This window comes from Camelina sativa, chromosome 9 (assembly GCF_000633955.1).
Source record: "Camelina sativa cultivar DH55 chromosome 9, Cs, whole genome shotgun sequence".
NCBI lineage: Eukaryota > Viridiplantae > Streptophyta > Magnoliopsida > Brassicales > Brassicaceae > Camelina > Camelina sativa.
Window position 1 is genome coordinate 26055645 of NC_025693.1, and position 26901 is coordinate 26082545.

The 26901-nt window shown below is 34.1% G+C and overlaps 4 protein-coding genes across 6 annotated transcripts; all 4 read left to right on the forward strand.

Annotated features, from left to right (window-relative positions):
- LOC104715723 (NAC transcription factor 29-like) lies at positions 6909–8058 on the forward strand. The gene is made up of 3 exons (XM_010433107.1): positions 6909–7234; positions 7319–7611; positions 7693–8058. The coding sequence occupies exons 1-3, from the start codon at positions 6940–6942 to the stop codon at positions 8056–8058; spliced, it is 954 nt and encodes a 317-aa protein (XP_010431409.1). The 5' UTR covers positions 6909–6939.
- LOC104715726 (NAC transcription factor 29-like) lies at positions 10741–12345 on the forward strand. Its single transcript, XM_010433109.1, has 4 exons — positions 10741–11026; positions 11140–11411; positions 11505–12045; positions 12317–12345. Exons 1-4 carry the CDS (start codon positions 10741–10743, stop codon positions 12343–12345), a joined length of 1128 nt encoding a protein of 375 aa, XP_010431411.1.
- Positions 18382–21085, forward strand: LOC104712316 (ribosomal lysine N-methyltransferase 3-like). Of its 2 annotated transcripts, none has more exons than XM_010429185.2 (5): positions 18382–18458; positions 18555–18927; positions 19030–19226; positions 19897–20200; positions 20291–21085. In XM_010429185.2, the coding sequence occupies exons 1-5, from the start codon at positions 18448–18450 to the stop codon at positions 20978–20980; spliced, it is 1575 nt and encodes a 524-aa protein (XP_010427487.1). In that variant the 5' UTR covers positions 18382–18447; the 3' UTR covers positions 20981–21085. The 2 variants fall into 2 exon arrangements, with proteins under 2 accessions (XP_010427487.1, XP_010427486.1); XM_010429184.2 differs by having other exon boundaries at positions 18386–18458; positions 18552–18927.
- Positions 21375–23752, forward strand: LOC104712317 (probable E3 ubiquitin-protein ligase RHC1A). Of its 2 annotated transcripts, none has more exons than XM_010429188.2 (2): positions 21375–21585; positions 22354–23752. In XM_010429188.2, the coding sequence occupies exon 2, from the start codon at positions 22487–22489 to the stop codon at positions 23477–23479; it is 993 nt and encodes a 330-aa protein (XP_010427490.1). In that variant the 5' UTR covers positions 21375–21585; positions 22354–22486; the 3' UTR covers positions 23480–23752. The 2 variants fall into 2 exon arrangements, with proteins under 2 accessions (XP_010427490.1, XP_010427489.1); XM_010429187.2 differs by having other exon boundaries at positions 21376–21585; positions 22231–23752.

Here is a 26901-nt window from a genome sequence, read left to right on the forward strand (position 1 = left end):
CCATATATTAATTGTAACAAATAAAATCTTAATTGTAACAGAAAATCTTAAACGGGTTATTCAAAATTGATATTTCATGGATATTTCAAACTTTATTTCGAAAGATCACGTATATGGTTCCAAATATCTAGAATCACAATATTACCATTTTATTTTCTACATATTTTATTGATAAACCACATCAATAAAAAAATTATTAAAGGGATAAAAATATACTCTCAATCATAAAAAATAATCAAATCTCGCTAATTTAACAAGATTAATCGTGATCTTCGGGATCGTATTCAGAAATTAAAAATTAAACATTAATGCTAGATTAGGACCGTGTTAGAACACGGGTTAAAATTCATTTTATTTATATTACAATTTTCGAATAAAATATAATTTATATGATTGATTTTAAAAGTTTTTAAGGTCCTAATCTAGCATTAATCATAATCTTTAGAATCATATTTTATTCTAAAATTATAATATAAATAAAAGGAATTTCAACCCGTGCTCTAGCACGGGTCCTAATCTAGTAATCTGTATATAATAGCAATCCGAATAAATGCGTTTTGTTTTTTCAATCGTACTTTTTGGATAATTTTTTTAAAAAAAAATCTGTAGAAACGTGATTGTTCATTGTAATAGATTTTTTTTTTAAAGTTGCAACTGTTCAGTGTAGAGTTGTATTTATTTGAATAGTTGTATCTTTTGAAATCTATCTATATTTGTCTATTTGAACTGATTTTATTTTTTTGCCATGACACAAAATAATTTAGCATTTTAATCTTTTTTACAGCTTTCTAAAATATTCTCAAGCATTCATTCTTTAAAAACTAAACAAATTAGATAATTCATTGATAGACTTTTATTCAAATATTCAATGGTAGATAGTCTTTTTTAATAAAACCATTTTTGAGATTTGTACATACTCTTAGTTCATAATAATTTAATACTGTATAAGAGATTGTATTTAGTTTACTTGTCTAATTACTCCAATTTCTTGTATTTATTTATTTAATTATTTGTTTTCTAACACCCATTTTAAAAGGGGTTTTATGACGTTTGCATTGTTTTTTCGTCCATGTTTTCTTAAATTTTTGAAAGAAGGTTTTTACTATATTATAAGGGGTACGTTTTGATATTGATTTGTATGTTTATAGAGAAGGCTGATATGGTTGATGGAACCGCTATTTCGACCATGTTTTCTTAAATTTCTCAATGAAGGATTTTTCTGTATCATCATGGGTTTGTTTTGATATTGTTTTTTCTGTTTATAGAATTTATTTTGTTATTGACCAGCCAGTCAATGATTTGATCAGCGGTTCACTTATCATACATGCCACTTTTTCACTGTTAAGTGTATCTGGAGATCGTAAACACAGATCAGAGAGAGTAGGAGCAGTTCTGCTCGAGTGCTCTGGATTGTAACCAGCAAGAATGGCAAGGTGGATTACTTCACTGAGTTCTGAGTAAATAGTGCAGACTCCGGATGTTTTTTGTCATCAACGACAACTTTATGAACTTGATACCAGTCCCTCAATCCAACCTAGCTAGGGTGAAGGTTCACACACAGAAAAATGAGACACATCTCAACGCAAACCTTAGCTTTCCACAAATGTCCTAGCGTCGGTCAATTCTTTTTTTTCTCTTATTTTTGAATAAGAAAGATAAAAAAAAAGTTTTAAAATATATTTTTGATGAACGAAGATAATCTCAAATAAGTCTCCAAACATATCTAAATCTAATCTATTTCGAATCCAAATACATAATATTGTATATCTTTTTCAAAATTTTAATTAAAATTCATATATATGGCCACCGGCTTATTACAATCCTTATAAATAAAAGATACATAACCTACGTTGAATCTTCCTTACAAATCATATTACGTACTTTCAATCTGATTGTCTAAAGTTACTCAGATGATGTCAATGCCTGGAAGAAACAAGCGTAAAGAAAGATCCTTGCCAGATACGGAACCGGAACCGTCAGGGATTCCTTCTTCTTCAGCTGATGATCATCACATGTCTTCTTCTCCTTCGACGAGACCTTGCTTTCCGCCAGGTGTCAACTATAGACCAAAGGACTTGGAGGTCATCTCGTTACTTGGACGGAAACAAGACTACTTGGGCGGAAACAGAGAATTATTGGACACCCTTTCTATACATGTCGTGAACATCTACGAGTCCAATCCTGATGAACTTTCAGGTTTGTCGTCTCCTTGTAGAACAAATTAATTACTTGTTATTTTTATCAACTTTATCTCTTCTTTCTCTTTGGGCAAACGTTACGTTTACTTATGTATGTTTTTGAAATATGTACGTAGAAAACTTCAAGAAGGCTAATGATACAGAATGGTACTTTATATCGGAAAGGAACAAGTTGGGTAAAGATGGCAAAAGGCAGAAACGTGTCGCCAAAGGCGGATACTGGCACGCAACAGTTGCTTCCAATAAGGTTGACGCTGGGCAAGGCCTCGTTGGTTGCAAAACCGCACTATCATACTTCGTTGGGAAACGACCTAATGGCAAAAAAACTAGTTGGTTGATGCATGAATACTGGATTGATCAGTGTCCTTCTGCTGATGATGAAGTAAAGGTATGTATGCGTTTCTTGATTCCCAAGTTACTAAGTTTTTTTTTATTCTTTAAAAATTGTGAGTTTTCTTTTGGTTGGTGCGTATACGTAGGACTATTCTATGTGCAAGATCTATCGGAGCCCACAAGCAATAAATAAGCAGAAGAAAGCAGAGGAAGAAGAGAATAAGAAGCAGAAGAGGGTTGTGCAGCAGCAGCCTCCTACTGTCGAGTATCATCAACCGCAGCCTCACCATGATATTGCGTTTCAACAACAACATCTGTTTCAGCCAGCCCCGCTGGATTCTTATCAACCGCAGCCTCGTGATTTGGCGTATCAACAACAGCAGCAGCAGTTTTGGCCAGGCCCGCTAGATTCTTACCGGATGCATCAAAGGCAGTTTTGGGCAGCCCCGCCAGATTCACACCAACTGCAGCCTTCTTATGATTATGCGTATCAGCAACTTATAAGAACGCTAGAGGAAGAAAATGTTGGCGTTCAACAACAGCTTGCTCCTCCTCCTCCTCCGCAAGGTCAAGATTCAAGATCCGGGATGGTGATGAGCCAAGAAGACGGGTTCTTTAACCCCATCAATGAATTATTAAACTATGAGGAAGAACATGGTGTCGTAACTGAGAAGCAACAGCAAGAGCAAAGTGCACCGATTCTCCCACCTCCTCCTCCTCCTCAAGGTCACCAACTGCAGCCTTATTATGATTTTGCTTATCAACAACAACAGTTTCTCATGACGACGACGACGCCGCTAGAGGAAGAAAATGTTGGCGCTACTAAACATCAAGAAGAAGAGCTGAGTCTGCCTCCTCCTCCTCCTCCTCCGCAAGGTGATCAAGATTCAAGATCCAAGATGGCCATGACTCGCTTGATCAGCAACGACAACAGCACCGAAGAAGACTTGTTTGATATGTCTGACGAGGACAGGTTCTTTGACGTTGATGCATTATTCAGTAATGAAGAAGAAGAAGATGGTGTCGATACTCATCAGCAACAACAAGAGCAATGTACACCGATTCTTCCTCATCAACAGCCAGACTACTGTTTACTTCCAGCAGAGCATCAGAAGCCGCAGACGCAGCCTTTTCCTTATAACTTTCCTGAGTTGATCAGCTTTGAGCAGGAACCAGTGATCCCAGAGGATTTTGAAGATTTCTTCGCTGATTTCATTAAGCCACATTCACTGAACGGAGATGAGGATTCCAGCAGTTATGGTCTATTTGAAGGCTTCGACACAGAAGGAATGATAAAAGATTGCACTCACTGATCTCAGCCTACTCATGTGCTTTTTAGTTGCTAATTGCTCTGATTCCTTCTTTATGGGCAAATGTTCTCCAAAACCAGAGACATAATTCTCTTTGCTTTTAATGTCTTGATATAACACACTTAATACACAATATTTTTCAACATCTTCTTATATCAAAACTTACACTTAACACATAATTAAAGATATAGATATAAAACAGGTTCTTTTAAAGATATAGATGGCTTCTTCTTCTCCTGAGATTTTGCTTTCCTCTGAAAGCCTAAATGTTTGAATCAAGATTCCGATCCGTATTGACCAGGTTCTTTTAAGTATGATGTTGCAGAAGATTCATTTATCTTTTTATGACATGTATCATTTTCTCTTTAATATTTTTAGTATATTTTTTTCAACTGATTTTATATGACATACATTATATTATTTATATTTTAAGATAAAATATAATTTGATATCATACATTATACATTAAACATTTTGCTTATTCATGACTTTAATTAAAATCTTGTCTTTTCAAAGTTGGATTTAAGAAAATCTAGCCTAACTAAATGTTTGTGCTAAATGCTTCGAAATATATCAATTATTAGAAGTTTTTTATAAAAAACCCTTAAAATGCATTAATAAGAGTTATCGAATACAGAGTTGAAATCAGACATAATACATAGAGGGATGAAATGATGTAATATGAAATATGTGCCCATGAATCTTTGTGACTTAGCTAAATTATCATCAAGTAGGTTTGCTCGACGTGACGTCCATCTGAAAGAAACATTTTCAAATCTTGTAGCCCATCCTCGTATGTCTAGCATCCAATCGTAGATATCAAATCTTGAACTATTACTATTGATTGCGATGATCAAAGTTTGACAGTCACCTTCAAAGATGACGTTTGTGAAGCCGCTATTCCAAGATTGTTGCATAGCATAGATGAAACTCTGAGATTCAGCCTCAAGAGCAGGCGTAACCGCAATACCTGTTGCTTGACCCACTTCTTTAAACTGACCCTGATCATCATGAACCAACCAGGCTGATGTGGATCGTCTTTCTCTATTGATGAAGTTACTGTCATAATTGCATTTAACCTAACTAGAAGGTAGTTTCAGCCAGTTGTTACTCACGGTTATGGAGCTCATGTGGTTATTTGGTAGATGGTGAATGGATCTTTTGCCAAATATTTCTATTGCAAGCCATTCATCAGTTTCTTGTTTTGCTTCTCTTAGATCCCGTTGCCAGCTATGGTTTAGTTTCTGAAAGGTGAGCTTGTTACGATTTGTCCAGATCTTCCATAAGATCCAGAATGGTAGAAGAAAATGTTGGTGTCACTGATCAGAATCAACAACAGTAGCCAAGTCTTGCTCCTCCTCCTCCTCCGCAAGGTGATCAAAATTCAATATCCAAGATGGTCATGACTTGCTTGAGCACCGAAGAAGACTTGTTTGATATGTCTGACGAGGACAGGTTCTTTGACTTGATGTATTATTCAGTAATGAAGAAGAAGAAGATGGTGTCGATACTCAGCAGCAACAACAAGAGCAAAGTACACCGATTCCTCCTCCTCAAGGTCAAGACGATTCAACATCCGGGAATGTGATGACGAACGAGGACTATGATTTTCCGTATCTGTGGAATCCCGCCGAGTTCTTTGACATTGATAAATTTTTGGCAGATACGGAGAGATGCCACTACTTGTGTGGACCTCAAGACAATGTATGAAAAAACAACATATATAGTGGTTTTTCCGGGGTACAAATCCCCAGCGAGATGTAGGGTTGGAGACCCGAACTCGTTAAAGTTTTTGTGTCCTCATTTATTATGCTTCTTTACTTAGTAAAAGTTTATTTTAATCTGATTACAAACGAGATAAATCGATCAAAAGTGAGTAGCTTACTTTATCAGGTTAGTGTTTAGTGAGTACATATAAAAGAAGCTGAGAATTCAATTAACTATTAGGCCAAAAAAAAAAAAAGCCTCGTTAGGACTATTTTGTTTTGAGTTTCTCTCTCTTCTCTCCCTCAATTTTTCAGAGAGAGAAACTCGACATCGGACTTCTTTTCCGATGGTATCCGTCCAACACCAGATCTGGTGTTTGGATCGGTCTTCGCTTCCGTCATCGACCGTTCTCGTTTGACGGTGATGGACGGCTTCGCTTCCGACATGAGTTGGCTTCCTTGGCGATTCATGTCCGGCTTTGACTTTGGTGTGCGTTGGCCTCTTTGGCAACGTCATATCCGGCTTTTGACTCCGGTGTGCGGTGGCCTCTTTGGCGGTGTCATATCCGGCTTAGATCCGGCATACGTTGGTCTCGACGGCAGCGGATGTTCGGTTTAGGTTTTTAGCTTTTTTCTTTTTATGTTGTTCTGTTTTTTTGGGTTGGGTAGATCAATCACTTTGTTTGAAGATTGATAGTTTTTGGAAGAAGAAGATTAAGATTTTCACATTTGATGGAGTCTTCGTCTCAGCAATTTGGAACACACCTTTCCTATGAGTGCAGATCGAGCTACCTCCGTTGTTCGCCGGCGTTTTTGGTCGGAATAGACGTTTTCCGGCGATACTTCCCGATGTCGGTGACCGGAGACCTGTCGACTTCAGACTCTTCGACTTTGCACGTGTCCTCTTCAGCGCTTCTTTGGTGCCACGTGTCTAGTGATTCACAGAATTAATCTTCAATGAAGGATTTCTACCTTGGGCTTGGACTTTTTTTGGTTTATGTATTTCGATTTCTGTATTTGGCTTGGGCTTCTATAGTTTGTAATTTTGGCTTGGCCTTTGGCTTTTAATTATAAATAAAGACAATAGTGAAAAAAAAAAGACTATTTTGTTTTAACATAATCACTAGCAAGGAATAGGGGGGTGCCATTAGACCATTTCCTCCTCGTTAATTCAATTCAGAGATGGAAGCGGTAGTAGTCAAGAGCAAGGAAGAACAGAGCACATTGGATCTCTTTCTAATTTATTGGGCCTAAATTATAGAAGCCCAATTAAAAACATTCTGTGAACAAACAAGCCCATAGTTGGCCACATTTTAATAATACTTATGTTGTGTTTGTTTAATAAGCCATCGATCAAATTGTGAAATCTCTCGAACGAACCAAAAAACTCCGATGGCGATTCCACCAAGAAACAAGCGCAAAGCAAGTTCCTCGCCGGAACGAGAAACCCAACCGCCGGAACCACCACACAAACCCGACGTTCCTTCTTCTTCGGCCGCTGATAACTTCTTTCCTCCGCCGACGACGCAACCGTTCGTTTTCCCGCCAGGGTATAAGTTTGTACCAAAGGACGAAGAACTCATCTTCCATTACTTGAAACCCTTCTCGCAAGGCGACAGATACTCATTGCTCAGTGTCCCTATTCACCACGTCAACATCTACGAGTCCAATCCACAGCTACTTTCAGGTTCGTCTCCGGTCTCCTTTAAAATCCTTTCTAATTTTTGGTTTCTGTGTATGAATGGCTCTGTTCTTTTACAATTGAAAACAGAGAAATATGAAAAGGGTAATGAGAAAGAATGGTTCTTTATCTCGGAGAGGACCAAACTCGGTAAAGGCGGAGGCAGAGGCGGAAGACAGAAGAAACGTGGCAGCAATGGAGGATACTGGAGCGCAACAGTAGCTGCTAAGAAGATTAACGCTGGGAACGGCATAGTCGGCTACAAAACCATACTAGACTACTACGTTGGGAAACAACCAAATGGCGTAAAAGGGGATTGGCTAATGCAAGAATACTGGCTTGAGTCTTCTTCTTCTGATGATGATCATAACAACGAGAATAAGGTAAAAAGGGTATGTTTGTTTTACTTACTTGGGTTACAAGTTATTGAGATTGTGAGTTTTTGTTTTGGTTGGTGTGTGTAGGTTGATCATGCGTTGTGCAAGATTTATCTGACTCCAAGGGGAGCAAAGAAGAAGAAGAAATCCGAGGAAGAGGAGATTGTGCAGCTGGATTTGAATCAACCGCAGCCTCAGGATATTGTGTATCAGCGACAACAGTACTGTGAACTTCCAGCACAAGATCAGAACCCGCTACCGCAGAAGTTGCCTTTTCCTTGTAACTTGGATGGCTTTTCTGAGTTCATTAGCTTTGAGCAGCAACCAGTGATCGCAGACGATTTTGAAGGTTTCTGGACTGACTTCATTAAGTCATCATATACACTGCTGGATGGAGATGAAGAATACAATAATATTGGTTTGTTTTTTAATGCTTCGTCACAGAAGGATTGATGGAATANATGAGAAGCTTAAAAGAAGAGAAGTCGTATTGAAAGAGGAGGTTGTGCAGCCTCAGCAACCACAGTACTGTGAACTTCCAGCACAAGATCAGAAGCCGCTACCGCAGCAGTTGCCTTTTCCTTGTAACTTGGATGGCTTTTCTGAGTTCATAAGCTTTGAGCAGCAACCAGTGATCGCAGACGATTTTGAAGGTTTCTGGACTGACTTCATTAAGTCATCATATACACTGCTGGATGGAGATGAAGAATCCAACAATATTGGTTTGTTTTTTAATGCTTCGTCACAGAAGGAATGATGGAACATTACACTAAGTGGTGGTCTCATCCTGTTCATACTTTTTTCTTCATTTTGGTTTCACTCAATGTACTAGTTTTTTAGTTGCTAATTGCTCTGTTTCTTTTATCTGCAATGTTCTCTAAAACCAGAGAGATAATGGCTTTGTTGCTTTTATTGCCTTGAGATAAGTGTAACACAATCTTGAGATTCTCTTATTATCTTAGACATCAAAACATACACTTCTCACATATAAAGATGTAGATATAAAACACTGATGTCTTCTTCTTCTCATAAGCATTTGCTTTCCTCTGAATTAACATTTCTATTAGAAAATATATGTGTATAGGTTTTGCTATGGAAAGAGATTACATTTACCAGGTTCTTTCAAGTCTAATGTTGCAGAAGATTCATTTAGCTCATCTGCATCCCTAATCTTGAAATGTCTGCTGCTGCACAAGTTTCACTTCTCTCTCAAAGAGTGTATACTTTCCCTACACATTCGCAGCACCAAAACAACCTCAAACGTAAATTGAACTATAAATAAAGAAACAAGCTTAATACCAATAAGTGAATATCATAAACGGTTAGTGAAGAAGCAAGCATGTGCATAGCACGACTTTGGAAACTACATTTTATTTATACAGTACATCAAGAAATTGAAATCGAATTAGAAATAGGAAACTTTTTCGTATTAGGAACGCACTAACGTATTGCCAATCTAACGAGAGCCAAAAGTTTTTTTATCCGTTCAAGAAAGAAACAAGCTTTTAGAATATTCTAGTTTCAGTTTGCGTCAATGTCAGTTCCACTTTCTTCTTCCTCGTCTCTTTTTTGTTTGCTGAGATCGAATGGATCCAATATTTAGATATTTTCCTCCAGGGTTCCACTTTAGTCCTTCCAACTGTGAGATTGCAACCTATTTTTTGAAGAACAAAGCTTTAGGACTCCCCATGGAAGCTCGTTCGATACCTGAAGAAGAGTGTCATGATCTCTTCTCAAAGCATCCTCGTGATCTACCTGGTGAGAGAGAATAATATATGCATCCCTAAGAATAACGATGCTTTAGTTGGTTTCAGCCGTAGGTTTGGTCTCGTTGAGATGGAAGAAGGATCTGATGATTCTTGTTTATCTTATGATGAAGAAGAAGCTCCAAAATATGATTGGTTCATAGATGAGATTAGCCTCCCACGAACCGTCGCGGATACTGATTTGGTTTTATGCCATGTCTTTGGCGTTTTTATATGAGTTTAGTGGGTTTTTATATAAGTTTAGTTTTGCTTCGTGTCTGTAGGTCGATCATGCTTCGTTGCTTTTAATCTCTTGATATAACACACTTATACACAATTTATCTTCTTCTTCTCCTATAAGCTTTTGCTTTTGCTTCTCCTATAAATATATGTAGCTTTTGCTATGGACAGATATAAGAGATCCGTATAGACCAGGTTCTTTTAAGTCTGATGTTGCAGAAGATTCATTTACTTCATCTGCATCCTCAGTAAACAAATCATTTCGGAAACAAAACACCGATCATAGACTAAAACATGCGAATAACTATCCATTAGCGTAAAGCACACGAACCTAACACCGACAGAGAGTAACCCAAGCTAATGAAAAAAACCTTTTTTTTTTTAGGCTGACTGAGAATATTGTTGTCACCAGTACTCTGTCGTTGCATGAGAAGTGGTGAAGTCGAACTATATCATCCCTTACAATAATTTTCCGACCGAAAGCTTTTGATACACATTTTGTAAAAGAATGGCAATCTCTGCAAAATCTCAGATTCTTTGTGATCCGAAGAGTTGTTCCTGCCGGAGTTCTCATCAATCCATATGCAATAGCCAATTTTTCACTGTGAAATGTATCTGCAGATCCTAAACACCGGCCAGAGAGAGTAGGAGCACTTCTGTTCGAGTCATCTGGCTAAAATGGCACGGTGGATTACTTCCCTGAGTTCTCAGTAAATATGTGCAGACTCCGGATGCATTTTGTCGTCAACGCCAATTTGTGAACTTGATCACCAATCTCTAAACACTCAAGAACTTTAGCTCAGCGCAAACCTTTAGCTCTCCAGTCTCCACAAATGTCCTAGCATCGGTCAATTCCTTTTTTTTCTTTTTTCTTTTTTTGAATATATAAGAAAGATAAAAGTTTTCAAATATATTTTTATGAACGAAGATAATATCAAATAAGTCTTGAAACATATCTAAATCTAATCTATTTCGAATCTAAATACATATTGTATATCTTTTCAAAATTTTGATAAAATTCATATATATATATATGGCCACCGGCTTATTACACAATCCTTATAAATAAAAGATACATAACCTACGTTGAATCTTCTCTTACAAATCATATTACGTACTTTCAATCTGATTATCTAAAGTTACTCAGATGATGTCGATGCCTGGAAGAAACAAGCGTAAAGAAAGATCCTTGCCAGAACCGGAACCGGAACCGTCAGGGATTCCTTCTTCTTCAGCTGATGATCATCATAGTTTGTCTTCTTCCCCTTCGACGAGACCTTGCTTTCCTCCAGGTGTCAACTATAGACCAAAGGACTTGGAGGTCATCTCGTTACTTGGACGGAAACAAGACTACTTCGGCGGAAACAGAGAATTATTGGACACCCTTTCTATACATGTCGTGAACATCTACGAGTCCAATCCTGATGAACTTTCAGGTTTGTCGTCTCCTTGTAGAACAAATTAATTACTTGTTATTTTTATCAACTTTATCTCTTCTTTCTCTTTGGGCAAACGTTTACTTATGTATGTTTTTGATATATGTACGTAGAAAAATTCAAGAAGGCTAATGATACAGAATGGTACTTTATATCGAAGAGGAACAAGATGGGTAAAGATGGCAAAAGGCAGACACGTGACGCCAAAGGCGGATACTGGAAGGCAACTGTTGCTTCCAAGAAGATTGACGCTGGGCAAGGCCTCGTTGGTTACAAAACCGCACTATCATACTTCGTTGGGAAACGACCTCATGGCAAAAAAACTAGTTGGTTGATGCATGAATACTGGATTGATCAGTGTCCTTCTGCTGATGATGACGTAAAGGTATGTATGCGTTTCTTGATTACCAAGTTATTAGTTTTTTTTTTTTTTTTTGATTTTATTGTGAGTTTTCTTTTGGTTGGTGCGTATACGTAGGACTATTCTATGTGCAAGATCTATCGGAGCCCACAAGCAATAAATAAGCAGAAGAAAGCAGAGGAAGAAGAGAATAAGAGGCAGAAGAAGGTTGTGCAGCAGCAGCCTCCTACTGTCGAGTATCATCAACCGCATGCCCTTTTGGATTCTTATCAACCGCAGCCTCATCATGATATTGCGTATCAACAACAACATCTGTTTCAGCCAGCCCCGCTGGATTCTTACCAACAGCAGCAGCAGTTTTGGCCAGGCCCGCTAGATTCTTACCGACCGCATCGATGGCAGTTTATGGCAGCCCGGCCAGATTCACACCAACATTATGATTCTGCGTATCAGCAATTTATAAGAATGCTAGAGGGAGATAATGGTGGCGTTCAACAACAGCAGCCGAGTTTTGCTCCTCCTCCTCCTCCGCAAGGTCACGATTCAAGATCCGGGATGGCGATGAGCCAAGAAGACGGGTTCTTTAACCCCATCAATGAATTATTAAACTATGAGGAAGAACATGGTGTCGTAACTGAGAAGCAACAGCAAGAGCAAAGTGCACCGATTCTNTTAAATTTACAGTGGTGGGCAATATTATATATATATATATATATATATATATATGGAAAAGTTAAAAACACAAATTATTAAATCACTCCATTAGATAGGGGTTTTGAGATCAACTGTTAATATTTTCTTTCTTTCATTCCTTCCTTTACCACCTCTTCTAGTAAACCGGTATTGATCGACGACACTCCTGAAAACGTATCAGATTTGAAAGAGCATTCGCCGGTGGAGTCATCAATACTTTGCGTTTTTGGTTGTAGAGGATGGAATATTGCCGACAGTTCATTAAATGGAGAAAGCTTCTTACCACGTTCTTGTTCTTGTGTTGACGGAGTAGTATTCATTTATCTCGTTGTAATTAATGATTACAAAGTTTAATTATCGTTGGCTTGTTTACCACATACTTTACCCTACCAGTCTATCCTATATATAATGTCACAATTTATGTAATAAAGTAAAATTCTCTTTTGACAAGCTTTAAAAAGTTGACATTTTACATTTTTTTTTTGTGACATGTATTATTTCCTCTTTAATATTTTAAATATAAGTATATATTTTAACTGACTTTATATGACATACATTATATTATTTATATTTATATTTAAGATAAAATATAATTTGATATTATACATTATAAGATGTTCAATTTATTTTTTAATTTATGTAGCATATTGTCCAAAATAATGATTTTCTCTTTTATTTCTTAACTTTAATAGAAATATTTAACATGATATGATTATTACATTATTTTTCAATTTGAATATAAGATGTTTAAATTATTCTTTAATTTATGTAGCATATTGTCCAAAATAATGATTTTCTCTTTTATTTCTTAACTTTAATAGAAATATTTAACATGATATGATTATTACATTATTTTTCAATTTGAATATAAGATGTTTAAATTATTCTTTAATTTATGTAGCATATTGTCCAAAATAATGATTTTCTCTTTTATTTCTTAACTTTAATAGAAATATTTAACATGATATGATTATTACATTATTTTTCAATTTGAATATAAGATGTTTAAATTATTCTTTAATTTATGTAGCATATTGTCCAAAATAATGATTTTCTCTTTTATTTCTTAACTTTAATAGAAATATTTAACATGATATGATTATTACATTATTTTTCAATTTGAATATAAGATGTTTAAATTATTCTTTAATTTATGTAGCATATTGTCCAAAATAATGATTTTCTCTTTTATTTCTTAACTTTAATAGAAATATTTAACATGATATGATTATTACATTATTTTTCAATTTGAATATAAGATGTTTAAATTATTCTTTAATTTATGTAGCATATTGTCCAAAATAATGATTTTCTCTTTTATTTCTTAACTTTAATAGAAATATTTAACATGATATGATTATTACATTATTTTTCAATTTGAATATAAGATGTTTAAATTATTCTTTAATTTATGTAGCATATTGTCCAAAATAATGATTTTCTCTTTTATTTCTTAACTTTAATAGAAATAATTAACATGATATGATTATTACATTATTTTTCAATCTGAATATAAGATGTTCAATTTATTCTTTAACTTATGTAGCATATTGTCCAAAATAATAATTTTCTCTTTTATTTCTTAACTTTAATAGAAATAATTAACATGATATGATTATTACATTATTTTCAATTTGATTCTAACTAAAACAAACTAAAGTATATTAAAAATTATATATATATATATATATATATATATATTTGGCTATAAATATTTTGAGAGAAATAACTATAGTATATGTCTTTTAAAGAAAGAAATCAATATATATATATATATATAATTATGATTTGTTTTGCTTGAAATTCCTATCATATATTACTAGTCATAGTAACTATTTATATTTGAAAAATAATAAATGTATTTATTTATGAACCTTCTCACATATTTTATTAAATTTCATATTCTATCACATATTTTGTAACTCTCATATTAATTTGATTAGGTTAAAATTCCTATTATATATTTATATTTATATTAACTAAAAATTAATACTCAAAACAACTAATAAATGTATTTTTTGGTGCATCTTCTTACATATTATAGTAAATTTCATATTCTATCACATCTTTTGTAACTCTCATATTAATAATCATATCCATCTTTAAGGTACTAAAGTTCATTTAATTGAAATTATTTACTTCTGTTATATGTTGACATTTTTGTAACTTCCATAATATTATTAGTATTGTAATGAATGACTAATAACCATTTGAAACATAATAAATATTAAAATATATTATTATGAATTTATTGCATTTTGTAACTCTCATATAACTTCTTATAGGTATAAATTGATATAAGGATTAGTGCATTAGCAACCCAATTAAATAATTAATTTATAATAGGCTTCTAACTCTAAATATTCCTATAAAAAGAAAGACACATCTCATTAACTCTCATATCTCAAACCTCACATAAGTTTGTAAATTCTATAACTTTTTCTATAATAATTAAGGTTTTTTCAAACGCATACTTTAAAAAGCTCACAAGTGGCACTCATTCCTCTCCATATTATAAACATAAAAAAATATCCTAAAAAATATCTTAACATTTTAGCAATGTCCTTTTAGTTATTATATATATATATATATATATATATATATATATATAAATTCATTGATCAATATTTTATACACTTACCATAACATTATAGTTCCTCAAATAATAATTTGCCGATAATTAAAGAATAAATCATTTATATTATAGTTTTGGAAAAATTATAGTTATGGTAGTTTTATTTAAAATAATTTCAAGATTTAAAAATATGAAAATATTATAATATTTATTTGCTGACAAAATATAATATTTGGTTTACAATTTTTGTGCCAGAAGATCAAATCATTTTTCTAAATAATTTCAAGATTTTTAAAAATATAATATTTTATTTTCCTTTAATTTTAATCATAATAAAAAATAAATTCAAGATATAAAACAATATGATATTTTATTTTTTCTTTATTATAATCATAGTCACAATTTATTGTATACTAGATAAGGACCTGTCCGATGTGCGGATTTAAAGTTTTATAAATTAAATTTAACAAAAATATATTAAAATTTGTTGTAAATTATTTATAAATTTTCTTTTTGCAATAATACACTGATTTATATCCATTTACAAAAATCTTATGTATGTTACTATTAAAAGTGATTTTATACACCTAACTATATTGTATGTTACAAATATATTTTTTACTACCACCTAGAAAATGCCTATATGAACACATTGAACAAACTATTATATGTTTCTTTATTTTCACTTTTGCATAGTTTCTTTAATCACTAAAATTGTTGGCTCAAAAATATTTCGAATAAAAAATATATTACATAGTCTACTAATAAATGATGTATCATCATAATAGTGTATGACCAACCATGAAGAGAACTTGGCTCCGCTCTTCTCCCTTATGGCAAGAACCTTGTGTCCAACCTCCTCCCCTCGGCTCTGCCCTCGTCCTGTGTGGAGAGAATATATTCACGTCTTTTATCTATCTCAAAGTGGCTTGCTCCGATAACCAATGAAACTAAAGACTCTTTTTTAACAGAACAAAATCTTTTGATAGTAACTAATGTTAAATTTCTGAATGTATTCGTGGAAGTGTCTTTGACACACCATGATGTAGCCTCTGTCTCCAAGCTCTTATGGATATATCAACAATGATTTATGTTTTTCCAATCTATCTATCTATATTTGTTGTAAGCCTGTGTTTGATAAGCCTATTTTATCCAATCATTGGGTTGATGAGCTTTTACTCTTTATCTTTCTTTGGGATTGAATGAATGGTAACAACTAACAATTATGTTTGCACAAAAAAGGGTCTATGACCAACCAATCAAAGTTGAAAAATTAGAGGAAAATTAATTTGACATAATAAAAAAATAATAGAAAATTTATAAGCACGATAATATATGAATCTCAAATAATTCAAAGATGAAAATACAAATTAAATAAAACAATCTTAAAATACTACAGTAAATTTTAATTTACAGTATTAGAAAAAGAAGGCGCATATATTAATCTTATATTTTTTTGGGTCAACATATTAATCTTACCTATTCTAAACTGAAAAAGAAGAAAATATGAGAAATATTTTGTTTAAAAGATAAGGAAAATTTTACTTTTCCATTAATTTTTTTTACCAATAGAACAAAGTTGAAAGCAGTGTTTTTGAATAAATTATTTTGTTATATGAAAAATATGAGACAATCTATGTTTATTAGCCCTGAGACCAAATAACCGGATCCGTCGGATATCCGGATCCGAATCCGGTATCCGATCCGAAAAAGCGGATATCCGCTAAAACGGATCCGGATTCGGATGTTATATTTCTAAATCCGGCCGGATGCGGATCAGATCCAGATAGTAAAAATAATTCGGATTGGATATCTGGATCCGCCACTATAGTATATAAATTCATTATTAATATATAGTATAATATTAAATTATTTATATCTATATATGTGAAGATAATTTGTTGCTTCTGTCGATGTGGGACTTTTCCACTCTCACTTCCTTTGTCATTTATCCCACATCGAGTAGAAACAAAAAAAACACTTCACTTCATGTCTATAAATAGCTCCAAAACCTTTTATTCATACGTCGGAGCCGGATTCGGATTCGGATACCATCAAAAAGGCCGGATATCCGGCTCCGGCCCAGACCTAATGTTTATGTAGAAGTGAGTATTTACATTTTTTATAATTAATAATTAACTGTATATATTCCTTAATTCCTTTTCGATTTTTTCTTGTAAAATAAATAACTTAAATTAAAAATAAGTAAATAATGATATAATTTTGAATTTTGTAAATATATATATATATATATATATAATCTCCTTATAATTATTTTTTTAAAAAACTGTTGACTTTTTATAATTTTTTGATAGTTATCTTTTTACATTATTAATATTGTTCTCAAATCTCTCATATTAAATAGTAACTTTTACACATGTCAAAATCTGAGATTGATAACTTTAATTTTTGAGAATTATATTTTTACATTATAAAATATTGTTTAAAACAGAATTTTTTGTTTTTTTGGTAGTCTTAAATTCCTTCTATTAAATATTAACTTTTACACATGTCAAAATCTCAGATTGATAACTTGACATTTGTCAAAATCCTGTTAATGACTAACTTTTAAAACCCAACTTTATATAATAAGATGTATTAATTTTTTATAATGTAATTCCCATAATGTTTGCCAAAAAGCAAAAACTTATTGATGTCAAAAAAAAAAAACTAACACTCATCATTTTAATACACTTTAATCTAATAATTGGAATACAATATATGTTTTATTGGACAACATATTTTGTAAGTAAGTATATTACTTATGAAGTATCATTTATCGATATTGTATATAATTATCATAACATTGTAATTTTCAATAATTTTTCACTAAATCAAGAATAAAATATTTGTTTTCTAATTTTAAAACAAAAGACAATTTTATTCTTAAATAATTTCAAGATACTAAAGAATAATGATGTTTTGTTTTACTTTAATAATAATAATTATCACAGTTGACAAAAAAAACATTATCACAATTTATTGCATATTATTCTTTAAAATGTAACTCTCATGATGTTTGGAAAACAAAACTTTCAAGATATTAATACACTTTAATGTATTAATTCCAATTTATGTTTTACAAAAAATAAGAAAAAAGCACAAAAAAAAATTATGGCATATTTATTCTGTAAAATATAACCATAGAAAAAAACTGAAAACCTCTACAATCCTCCTAATGATATATTTGATACCACATTTTTTTCTATAAATAACAAGAAATTTTTTTTGTCAAACATCATATTCTATCTCTCACATAAATTTTTAAATTTTGTAACAATATTAATGTTAATTATTATTGAATGTATTTTAAAATAATTAAACATATTTTATTACGTTTATTTTACCAACGCATCGCGTGAGACTTTTTCTAGTTGGTAATGTATTGATGATCAAGATACTTTTGTTTTAGGAAATATATACATTACACATTATGCTTATTATATTCTTGCCACTAAATTAATAACTTGTCTTCAAATGGATGTATGTAAAACTCTTTACATACTTTACTTTATATGAAGTTGGATGTAAAAAATTTCTAACCTAACTAAAAGTTTACAAAGATATCAATTATTAGAAGTTTTTCTAACCAAATTACTTAGGTTTTATTTAATTTCAAATTTGCCCCCAAAAAAAAAAAAAGATGGAAGGCTAATTTCGTCAATACACTTTGTACGTTACAGTAACATCATAAACCCTTTCTCATTCATCAACCGCCGTCGTTGTTGCCGCTCTTACCGGACGTTGATTTTGTTCCCCTCCGGCGAGTTCATCAGAGATCACCAATCAATCATGGCCACAAGGTTTCTTTTTTCTGTCTCTCGCTCTATCTCTCAGTCCTCTTATAACCTATCAGTTTTGTTAAATTAATCGGTTCTCTCTCTCTGTCTCTCTAGCAGGAGGTTAAGAGGATTCAAGAGATGGATGAAAGCTAACGGAGTTGATTGCAGCGACGCTCTAAACCTCGTCGACGACGAAAACGATGGTGTCTCCGTGAGAGCAACCTGCGATTTGAAAGAAGGAGACGTTGTCGCCAATATCTCGAAACCTGCTTGTCTCACAATCAAAACGAGTGGAGCTCGTGAGATTATCGAATCCGCTGGTTTAGATGGAAGTTTAGGTCTCTCTGTTGCTCTCATGTACGAGAGAAGCTTAGGTGAAGAATCACCTTGGTCTGGTTATCTTCAGATTCTTCCTAGTCAAGAGGATTTGCCTCTAGTTTGGTCTCTTCAAGACTTGGATTCTCTCTTGTCTGGAACTGAGCTTCACAAGGTTTCTTATCTTAATTTTGAAATACCATTGTTGTTTGATTATAGAATCTTGGGGATTGAGTTGTGAAGTCACTACTCATCAGTGTGAATTTTTTGTAGGCAGGTGGTGAAGGAAGATCATGTTCTTATATGTGAGGATTGGGAAGAAAACATTTCGCCACTTACCTCTTCACTGCCTCAGAATGTTGATCCTGATTCCTTTGGGATTAAAGAGTATCTTGCTGCTAAGAGTCTAATTGCTTCACGGTCTTTCCAGATTGATGATTACCATGGATCCGGGATGGTTCCTCTTGCTGATCTGTAAGTTTATTATTCTTTATAGACCTTGTTTATGTATCAATCTAAGAAACTTGTTGGATTTTAGGCCAAGCATAATACCATAGAAATGCTTTCCTGTATCAGTTTATTTTGGCTCTATAAGACTATAAGCTTTAAGCTCGTTGATCATGTGTCATATGTTTGTTTAAGGTTGTATGTTTCAGGATGTAGACTTATAGTTAGCTACTTAGTTATGGTTAGCCTACCATTTAGTCATATTCCAGACTTGTGGTGGTTTTTAATTGCATCCTGAATACAGTCCAATTAGCCTAAATACCAGACCAACATTTGCTTATATATAATTTCCTGTAGTGATTTTCTCTGTGTGGACTTTAAGGGTCTCGCCATCTCGTTAGGTTCAATCACTTCGATTAGATTTAGACCGAGTCTGTTCTAAGTCCTGTCAATGATTGCAGACAATCTATATATTTAGCATTTAATGTGCTTGATTTTTTTCACAGCCTGATTCATGATTGCAGCACCTTGGTTATATAGTTGCAGTTGTGCTTTTCCGTTTTGAGTCTTTTGCATGTGGGAAGAATGATCCTTAGAAGTTGGATTTTGTTGAACTAAATATGATTCTAGACAAAAAAACTTGATGATTTACTCATTGTCCACTCTTCTGAATCTTGCCTGTCTATTCCGTTTGCAGCTTCAATCATAAAACTGGGGCGGAAGACGTTCATTTTACTGCTGAGTCATCTCACAGTGAATCCGATACTGAAGCTGATGAATCTGACAATGGTGATGCTGTAAATGAGGCCACCGATGAAGACGAGCCTTCCAATAAAAGTTCTTCCTCGCCTGAGCAATCTTTGGAGGAAGTTCCGGGTGAAAACACAGACGACGAAGCCAACGAAGAAGAAGAAGAAAAAGAAGAGAACTCTTCAATGTTGCAAGATGATGCATCCGGTTTAAAAATGATTATGGTGAAGGATGTTGCAGCTGGAGCTGAGGTATGCTTTTGTTTTGGGTGTTTATTACTAATATAGTCGAGTCTGTTAGAATCATATCTCATTTGCATTGATGCGATAATCTCTGTGTAGGTATTCAATACATACGGTTTGATGGGTAACGCTGCGTTACTCCACAGGTACGGATTTACAGAACCTGATAATCCCTACGACATAGTAAACATAGATCTAGAATTAGTAACGGAATGGAGCACATCCTCATTCACAAGCCGGTACACTCGAGCTAGACTCGCCCTGTGGAGAAAACTAGGGTACACGGGATGCGAGAGCCAAAACTCTGAATACTTTGAGGTTTCTTCAACCGGAGAACCCCAAACCGAGCTCCTGATCCTACTCTACATACTGCTCTTACCAGACGACGCATACAATAAACTGGATTTAGCTATATCAGCAAAAGCAAGTCTCTCAAAAGAAGGAAAAGGATCTTCATCTCCCTCTTCTCCTTACGAGTTAACAATCGGGAAACACAAGTTCAAGCTTGGAGAAAGTGAAAACGATGTTCTTCTCACAGACGGTCTTTGTGAAGCTCTTCTTACTATTGTGGATAAGCGAGAGAGCTTATACGGAGCATCGACTTCTTTGGAAGATGACATTGCTGGACTCAAAGCTTGTTGTCTTCCTAAAGACAGGAGACTATATCACTCGCTAGTGTTGCGTGTGAGTGAGAGGAAGATTCTGAAGCAGCTCAGGAGCTACGTCCGTACAAAGGCCAATGAGGTTTCCGGCGGAAAACGCCGCAAGAAGATGGTTTCAAAATCCTAGCAACAAGGACCATAAAATTTGCTTCGTTGAAATTTCCTATTTTCATTTTTTTTTTAATTTTTGTCTACTCACATTGAATCTGAGCATATTTGAAGTATTCTTTAAAAAAAAAAAATTCCTAGTTATAGAAAATTTTATAAGATGAAAAAGGCAAATAATGTAACGGGTGGTGTATATCGTGAGTGATATTGAGAAATCTTCAGACGGAAGCAAAGAAAGCGTGACAAAAAGCCGGCGGAGTGTCAGACAGGTAGAAACTGTAAATACGGAGAAAGCTAGAGGGTAGTTTGATAGCTCCAGACACGTGGCACGTGGGATATTATTACAGTCTTTAAGAATAATAACACAGAGACAAAGACAAGTGCTTTATTTTTATGTCTTTGTTTCACCAAGGGACTAGCTAACCTTTTTTTTTTTTTTGTTCTTATAAACTTTTTTGTTTTTTTGTTTTACAGTCAATAACTCTCAATAGAGTGTAACGGAGAGATTCTTCTTCCTGGATAGCTCTCTTTTTTTTTTCTCTTCGTCTTCTTCCTCCGAAATCTAATCTCATTACAGCTTCGTTTAAGTTTTTCTTCGTCTTCCCTTTGGATCTATGTGAATAGGTATGTAACTGATTGAGTTTTTTTTAGCTCTTCTTTAATCAACGAAGTAATCGCGTCTTGCATTCTTTGTTTTCGCTGGATTTTTTATTTATTTATTATCTTGTTGGATTTTTTAGATCCTTTGATCAGATTTGCTTAAAACTTCCCCGTTAAGGTTTGTGCTTTTAGATCATCTCTTTCTCGGATACTTTGGTGATTTTGCTCTGTTTCTTATTTTTGGGATTGGATTTGTTGATTTCGTTTTCGTGAAGCGTGATCTGGTTTTTGATAGATCTTGTGTTTTGGTTGATTTTGTCCGTACGAAAGACGTGTTTGGTTTATCTCTACTGTAGATCGTTTGCATTGTACTTTCTTCATTGTTTTTAGTTAGATTTTTCTCTTCTCTACATTGCGAGATCGTGGTATGGCTCTTATTTAGAGATTTTTTTTTAGCTCAATGTAGTTGATTTATAGAGTTTCTGAGTTCCTGGAGTGCTTGGTCTTTTTTTTTTTTCAATTGGTTTTGAGGATTGTAGTGATTAGTAGTAAGTAGTGAGCTTCGTTAATGTTCTAGCCTGGGTATAAAGGTTCTGTTGTTGAGGGAAACCATTTGTTGTAAATTTGCTGAATTATGTTATGACTTGTGGTTACATTTGGATCTTGTAGTATGGACTAAAGCTCTGAGGTAAGCTTGGAAAGTAAGGATAAGGCCAAAACCTCTTTGGTTTACCAACTTAGCAAAAAAGTTAGCAGGAGTTGGTGAACAGTTCTCCCTACCGGCTTTTGCAGGCTAAATTAACTAGTACCTGACTGACTGGAAAAATTAATCTTTCAAGCTATTCAAGCACAAAGGACTTTGCTTTTACTGGTTTTGTGACTCTGCACAAGGAGATTGTGATAGAAAAAGAGGAGGAGGAAGAGGATGTCAAGTGTTCGAAATACCCATTGGTGTCACAGATGTCAGCGTGCTGTTTGGCTTCGAGCTCGAGATGCTGTCTGTTCGTATTGTGGAGGAGGATTTGTTGAGGAAATCGATCTTGGACCGAGTAGTCCCTTTGATATGCTTAGAGCTCAAAGGGATGTTGAGCGTGATCCAACCTTTGATCTCATGGAAGCTTTCTCTGCTTTTATGAGAACCCGCTTAGCTGAAAGAAGCTATGAACGAGAAATCACCGGAAGACTTGGTGGCTCTGCAGCCGGTTCTGAAAGCTTTTCAAACTTAGCTCCTCTATTGATCTTTGGTGGTCAAGCTCCCTTTAGATTGGCTGGTGGAGATAATAATCATTCAGTTGAAGCTTTTGTCAATGGTGCAGCACCTGGAATTGGTATCACACGTGGCACCAACGCTGGAGACTATTTCTTCGGTCCTGGTCTTGAAGAACTGATCGAACAGCTTTCATCTGGCACTCATCATCGAGGTCCACCACCAGCACCAAAATCATCAATTGATGCATTGCCAACGATCAAGATCACACAGAAGCATCTCAAGTCATCAGACTCTCACTGCCCGGTTTGCAAGGACGAGTTTGAACTGAAAGCAGAAGCAAAACAGATGCCGTGTAACCACATCTATCATTCTGACTGCATTGTCCCGTGGCTGGTTCAGCATAACTCATGCCCAGTCTGCCGTAAAGAGTTACCATCAAGAGGATCTTCTTCAAGCACACAGAGTAATCAGAACAGAAGCACCAGTGGAAGAGAAAACAACAGAAGAAGGAATATTTTCTCTAACCTCTGGCCATTCCGCTCGTCTAGCTCAAGCTCGGGTCAAAACCGTAGAGAAACAAACAACACAGCGACTGCAGAAGAAGGGCACTATCATCATCATCACCAGCAGCAACAACAACAACATCAACATCAACATCATCAACAACAGTCCCATATGGGTTACAGTGGATGGCCTTTTGACTATTAAAGGTTAATCTAACTCTTTGACTCCTTTTAAGCCCATTCTGTTTCACTTTGGTCTCTTTGTATTTTGTTTTTGCTTTGTCATATGTCTTTCTCTTACTTTTGTTGTTCATTTGTTTACTGTAGATCTTCTGTTTCTGTGTTTTATGGTTTATCAACTTTGAGTTTTAATTCTGGGATAGTGTGTATCTCACACACATGTTAGCTTGTTATTGAATTTGCATTAAATAATTTTTATTATATAGAGACTTGTGTATGTTTCGGCTGGCGGCCAACCAACCTTCGATCGATCTGTCTTTTTTTTTTTTTGTTATTATTAATATAGTTCATTCTTGATATACGTTTGATTTACTTCAACATTTCGTAAGCAAAAAAAGCTGACATACCAAGAACCTGAGAAGTATGATGTGCTACCAAAGCTTGACCATTCTAGAATCTCTCATCTCATTTATGAATATAGTATTAGATTGTGTCTTTAGTTTAAAGACGAAAGTGATAGTTAGATAACCAAATTGAGTTAGTTCAGTGACGTACCATTAAAATTTCTTGTGCTAAAGATAAAATACTTACGAAACCTATCGTTGGCCATGACGAATATGCGAACCTACGAATAGTCGATTCCGATTTATTTTTATTTTTGATAATCAGTTTTTTTATATATATAAAAAAAAAAAGAAGAGCATTAATTAGACACATCACAGTAGAAGGGTAGTATGATAAATATCGTGAAATTAAAAAAAAAACAAGGGAGAGCTCTGAATTAATAAAAATTCATGTCACCGACGAAGAAGAGAGGGGGGAGCTTTAAAAAGACCCACAAGATTTCTGCCGTAGACGGAAAGTGACAAAAGTGTTTGACCTATAAGTTTTTTTTTTTTGTTTTTTTTGTCTCTTCTTCCGTGATACAAGTTTCACAACTAACTTGTCTTCTCAACAAGTTACTCTCTCACAATTCTACATCACCATTAATTGTCTCTCTTAAATACCTTGATAAAGTGTATTTGTTTTCTTGTTAGACATAATAAAGTGTAGTATTTGATTACGTTTTCTTAATTAAAACACTCAAAATAGTTGGGAGTTTTCATTAGTTTGCTTTCATGATAAATGTGATGTTGTGTAGAATCTTTTATTATTATTAGCTACACATTGAATCATTTTCACAAAACCCTTTTCCTAATGACAAAAACATAAAAGATATCGCCTGATGTCATATGTGTGTTGCATGCTTTTTGCATAACAAATTGAACTAGAACTTGGTTTTTAATACTGTACTAGAATATGAGCCGTGCTACGGGTTGAAATCTTTTTCATTCACGGGTCTTAATTTTTATTTAAAATCTTGTTTTAATACAGATTCTAATCTAGCCTATAAATATGATTGTTTTCAAATTTTATTTATGGGTTACACCAAAATCATTTATAATATGTGGAAGAGTAATTAATTTAATTTAATTTGTGAGATTTTTTTTTGTGTATATATAGTTAGTTAAATATTCTTTGAAGATTTTTATTTTTATTTTTTAGAATATCTTTTTTAATAGAATTCTAATCCTAAATCTATGTATAATTAAAGATTACAATCCATAAAACCTATCAAATAATTAATCTTAGTTATAACCTATATAAATATTATATAGTCTACCAATTTGAAGTTTTGTATTTTTGTTTTATAAAAAAAATTAGAAATTCCATCTAATTATCAATAACCAATAGTTATCCCAAAAATGTATCCACCCATCAATCTTAGTTTATAATTTTATTTTATTCTTTTCTTGCCTAAAAGAATAATAGTAATATAGAAATAAAAATTCGAAATTCAAACTGACACGAGCTCACACACCCACTAGTGGCAACTGCTCTGTACATATAATTTACTAAACAAATCTTTTTATATGTAGAAACAAAAGAAAGATAAAAGCAAAGCAGCACAAATACATATATTTATTTACTCTTCCCTTTCTCCCACAAAAGAAAAAAAAGGAAAAAAAGGAGGAGCCTTATTGTCATATTTGCAGAGAAAGCTACTTCACTCCTTTCTCTTCCCTTCGTCTCTCCGTCTCCCCTCATCCCTACATTTTTGTTTCCTTTCCCACTTGAACCGTTTCTGTTGCTTGCTTTTCGAGCATCTTCGAATTTGTTCTTCTGATTTCACCTATTCTGGTTGGGTGGGAGAGGAGATAATAGCCTTTGCCCCCTTTGATGGCTGCGGCAGAATCTGGAACCGATCGGAACAGCTTTACTTTTGGATTTGGATTTGGAGTTTTCCCGTGAATGAATCTGTTTGTTTCTCTGCTGTCTATGTTATGGGGAAGAATACTGACGAAGAGCAGAATCTTCCTGTGAGCGACGGAGCTGCTACGGCTAGGAATAATAACGGAGGAGGAAGAAATAGTTGTTGTTGCTGCTGCGTTCGGATCTCTAGATACTTTAGTCTCAGATGCGTTTTGATTCTTGCTTTCTCCGCTGCTGTCTTTCTCTCCGCCTTGTTTTGGTTACCTCCATTCCTCGGTTTTGCAGATCGAGGTGATCTAGATCTCGATCCAAGGTTTAAAGGTATTACTAATCCTCGATTCTTTTTTTCTATTCATGATTCCGTCGAGGCTCACCCAAATCTGACTTTGATTTGTGGTTCAGATCTAGGGTTTCTGATTCGTTGGTGTCGTTTTAAAAATTTTCTGGAATTCACATGGGGGAAATTGTAGTAGCGGAGAAACTAATTGAATGAGCTGTCACAAAGCTTTAAAATAATAAACCTCTGCTTAATTTTTTTTAATGGATTTGATTTCAATTCTTTTGAGGAAGATGATGTAGGACTTTCAATTTGACTTGGACTTAGAAACTGCTATTTTAAGCCTTTTTCTTTATATATGAATTCTGATGTAAAAAAAAACCAGTGGATTTCAATTTGGATATCTTTTTTTCCTTATTGATTCAAGACTACCTGAAAGGTAACGTTTCTAAATATGTTTCGGAATGTTTGTATATCACTTTGGCTTGCTTTAGCATGAATTTGTATTTCTTCTATACTATGATCTGTTTTCCATTTATGCTTACTAAAGTTCACCAAAATCTTTTTTTTTTTCTCCATTTCTCGTTTTGTTACTATACATAAATATTCTCTCAAAGCTAGTTGGTAGAATCAATTTAGAAACTTGGCCTAGTTGGTGCTTAGTTTTGTGTGTGCAAACACATTGTCTCAAGTGATTTCTGATTTGGTTTCGAAATCTAATCTTGTTGCTGCCACTTGATTGGGCTACCAAGGATTGTTTTTGCTTGAATTATGGCAATTGTTCTCTGCAGTTCTCTTGTTTAATTTTTATTATCATGTTGCAATTTACATGTGTTTATAGTTTCTGATAATTCCCCTGTCTACTGGAGCAACAGTGTTTAGTTACCTTTTATCTTGTGTCATCTTTGTCTCTATGT

Coding starts and splice junctions, on each gene's coding strand:
- LOC104715723 (XM_010433107.1), top strand. CDS start 6,940: ATGGCGATTCCACCAAGAAACAAGCGCAAAGCAAGTTCCTCGCCGGAA. Junction 7,235..7,318: donor CAATCCACAGCTACTTTCAG/GTTCGTCTCCGG, acceptor AATTGAAAACAG/AGAAATATGAAAAGGGTAAT. Junction 7,612..7,692: donor ATCATAACAACGAGAATAAG/GTAAAAAGGGTA, acceptor TGGTGTGTGTAG/GTTGATCATGCGTTGTGCAA.
- LOC104715726 (XM_010433109.1), top strand. CDS start 10,741: ATGTCGATGCCTGGAAGAAACAAGCGTAAAGAAAGATCCTTGCCAGAA. Junction 11,027..11,139: donor CAATCCTGATGAACTTTCAG/GTTTGTCGTCTC, acceptor ATATGTACGTAG/AAAAATTCAAGAAGGCTAAT. Junction 11,412..11,504: donor CTGCTGATGATGACGTAAAG/GTATGTATGCGT, acceptor GCGTATACGTAG/GACTATTCTATGTGCAAGAT.
- LOC104712316 (XM_010429184.2), top strand. Junction 18,928..19,029: donor CTGGAACTGAGCTTCACAAG/GTTTCTTATCTT, acceptor TTTTGTAGGCAG/GTGGTGAAGGAAGATCATGT. Junction 19,227..19,896: donor ATGGTTCCTCTTGCTGATCT/GTAAGTTTATTA, acceptor TTCCGTTTGCAG/CTTCAATCATAAAACTGGGG.
- LOC104712317 (XM_010429188.2), top strand. CDS start 22,487: ATGTCAAGTGTTCGAAATACCCATTGGTGTCACAGATGTCAGCGTGCT.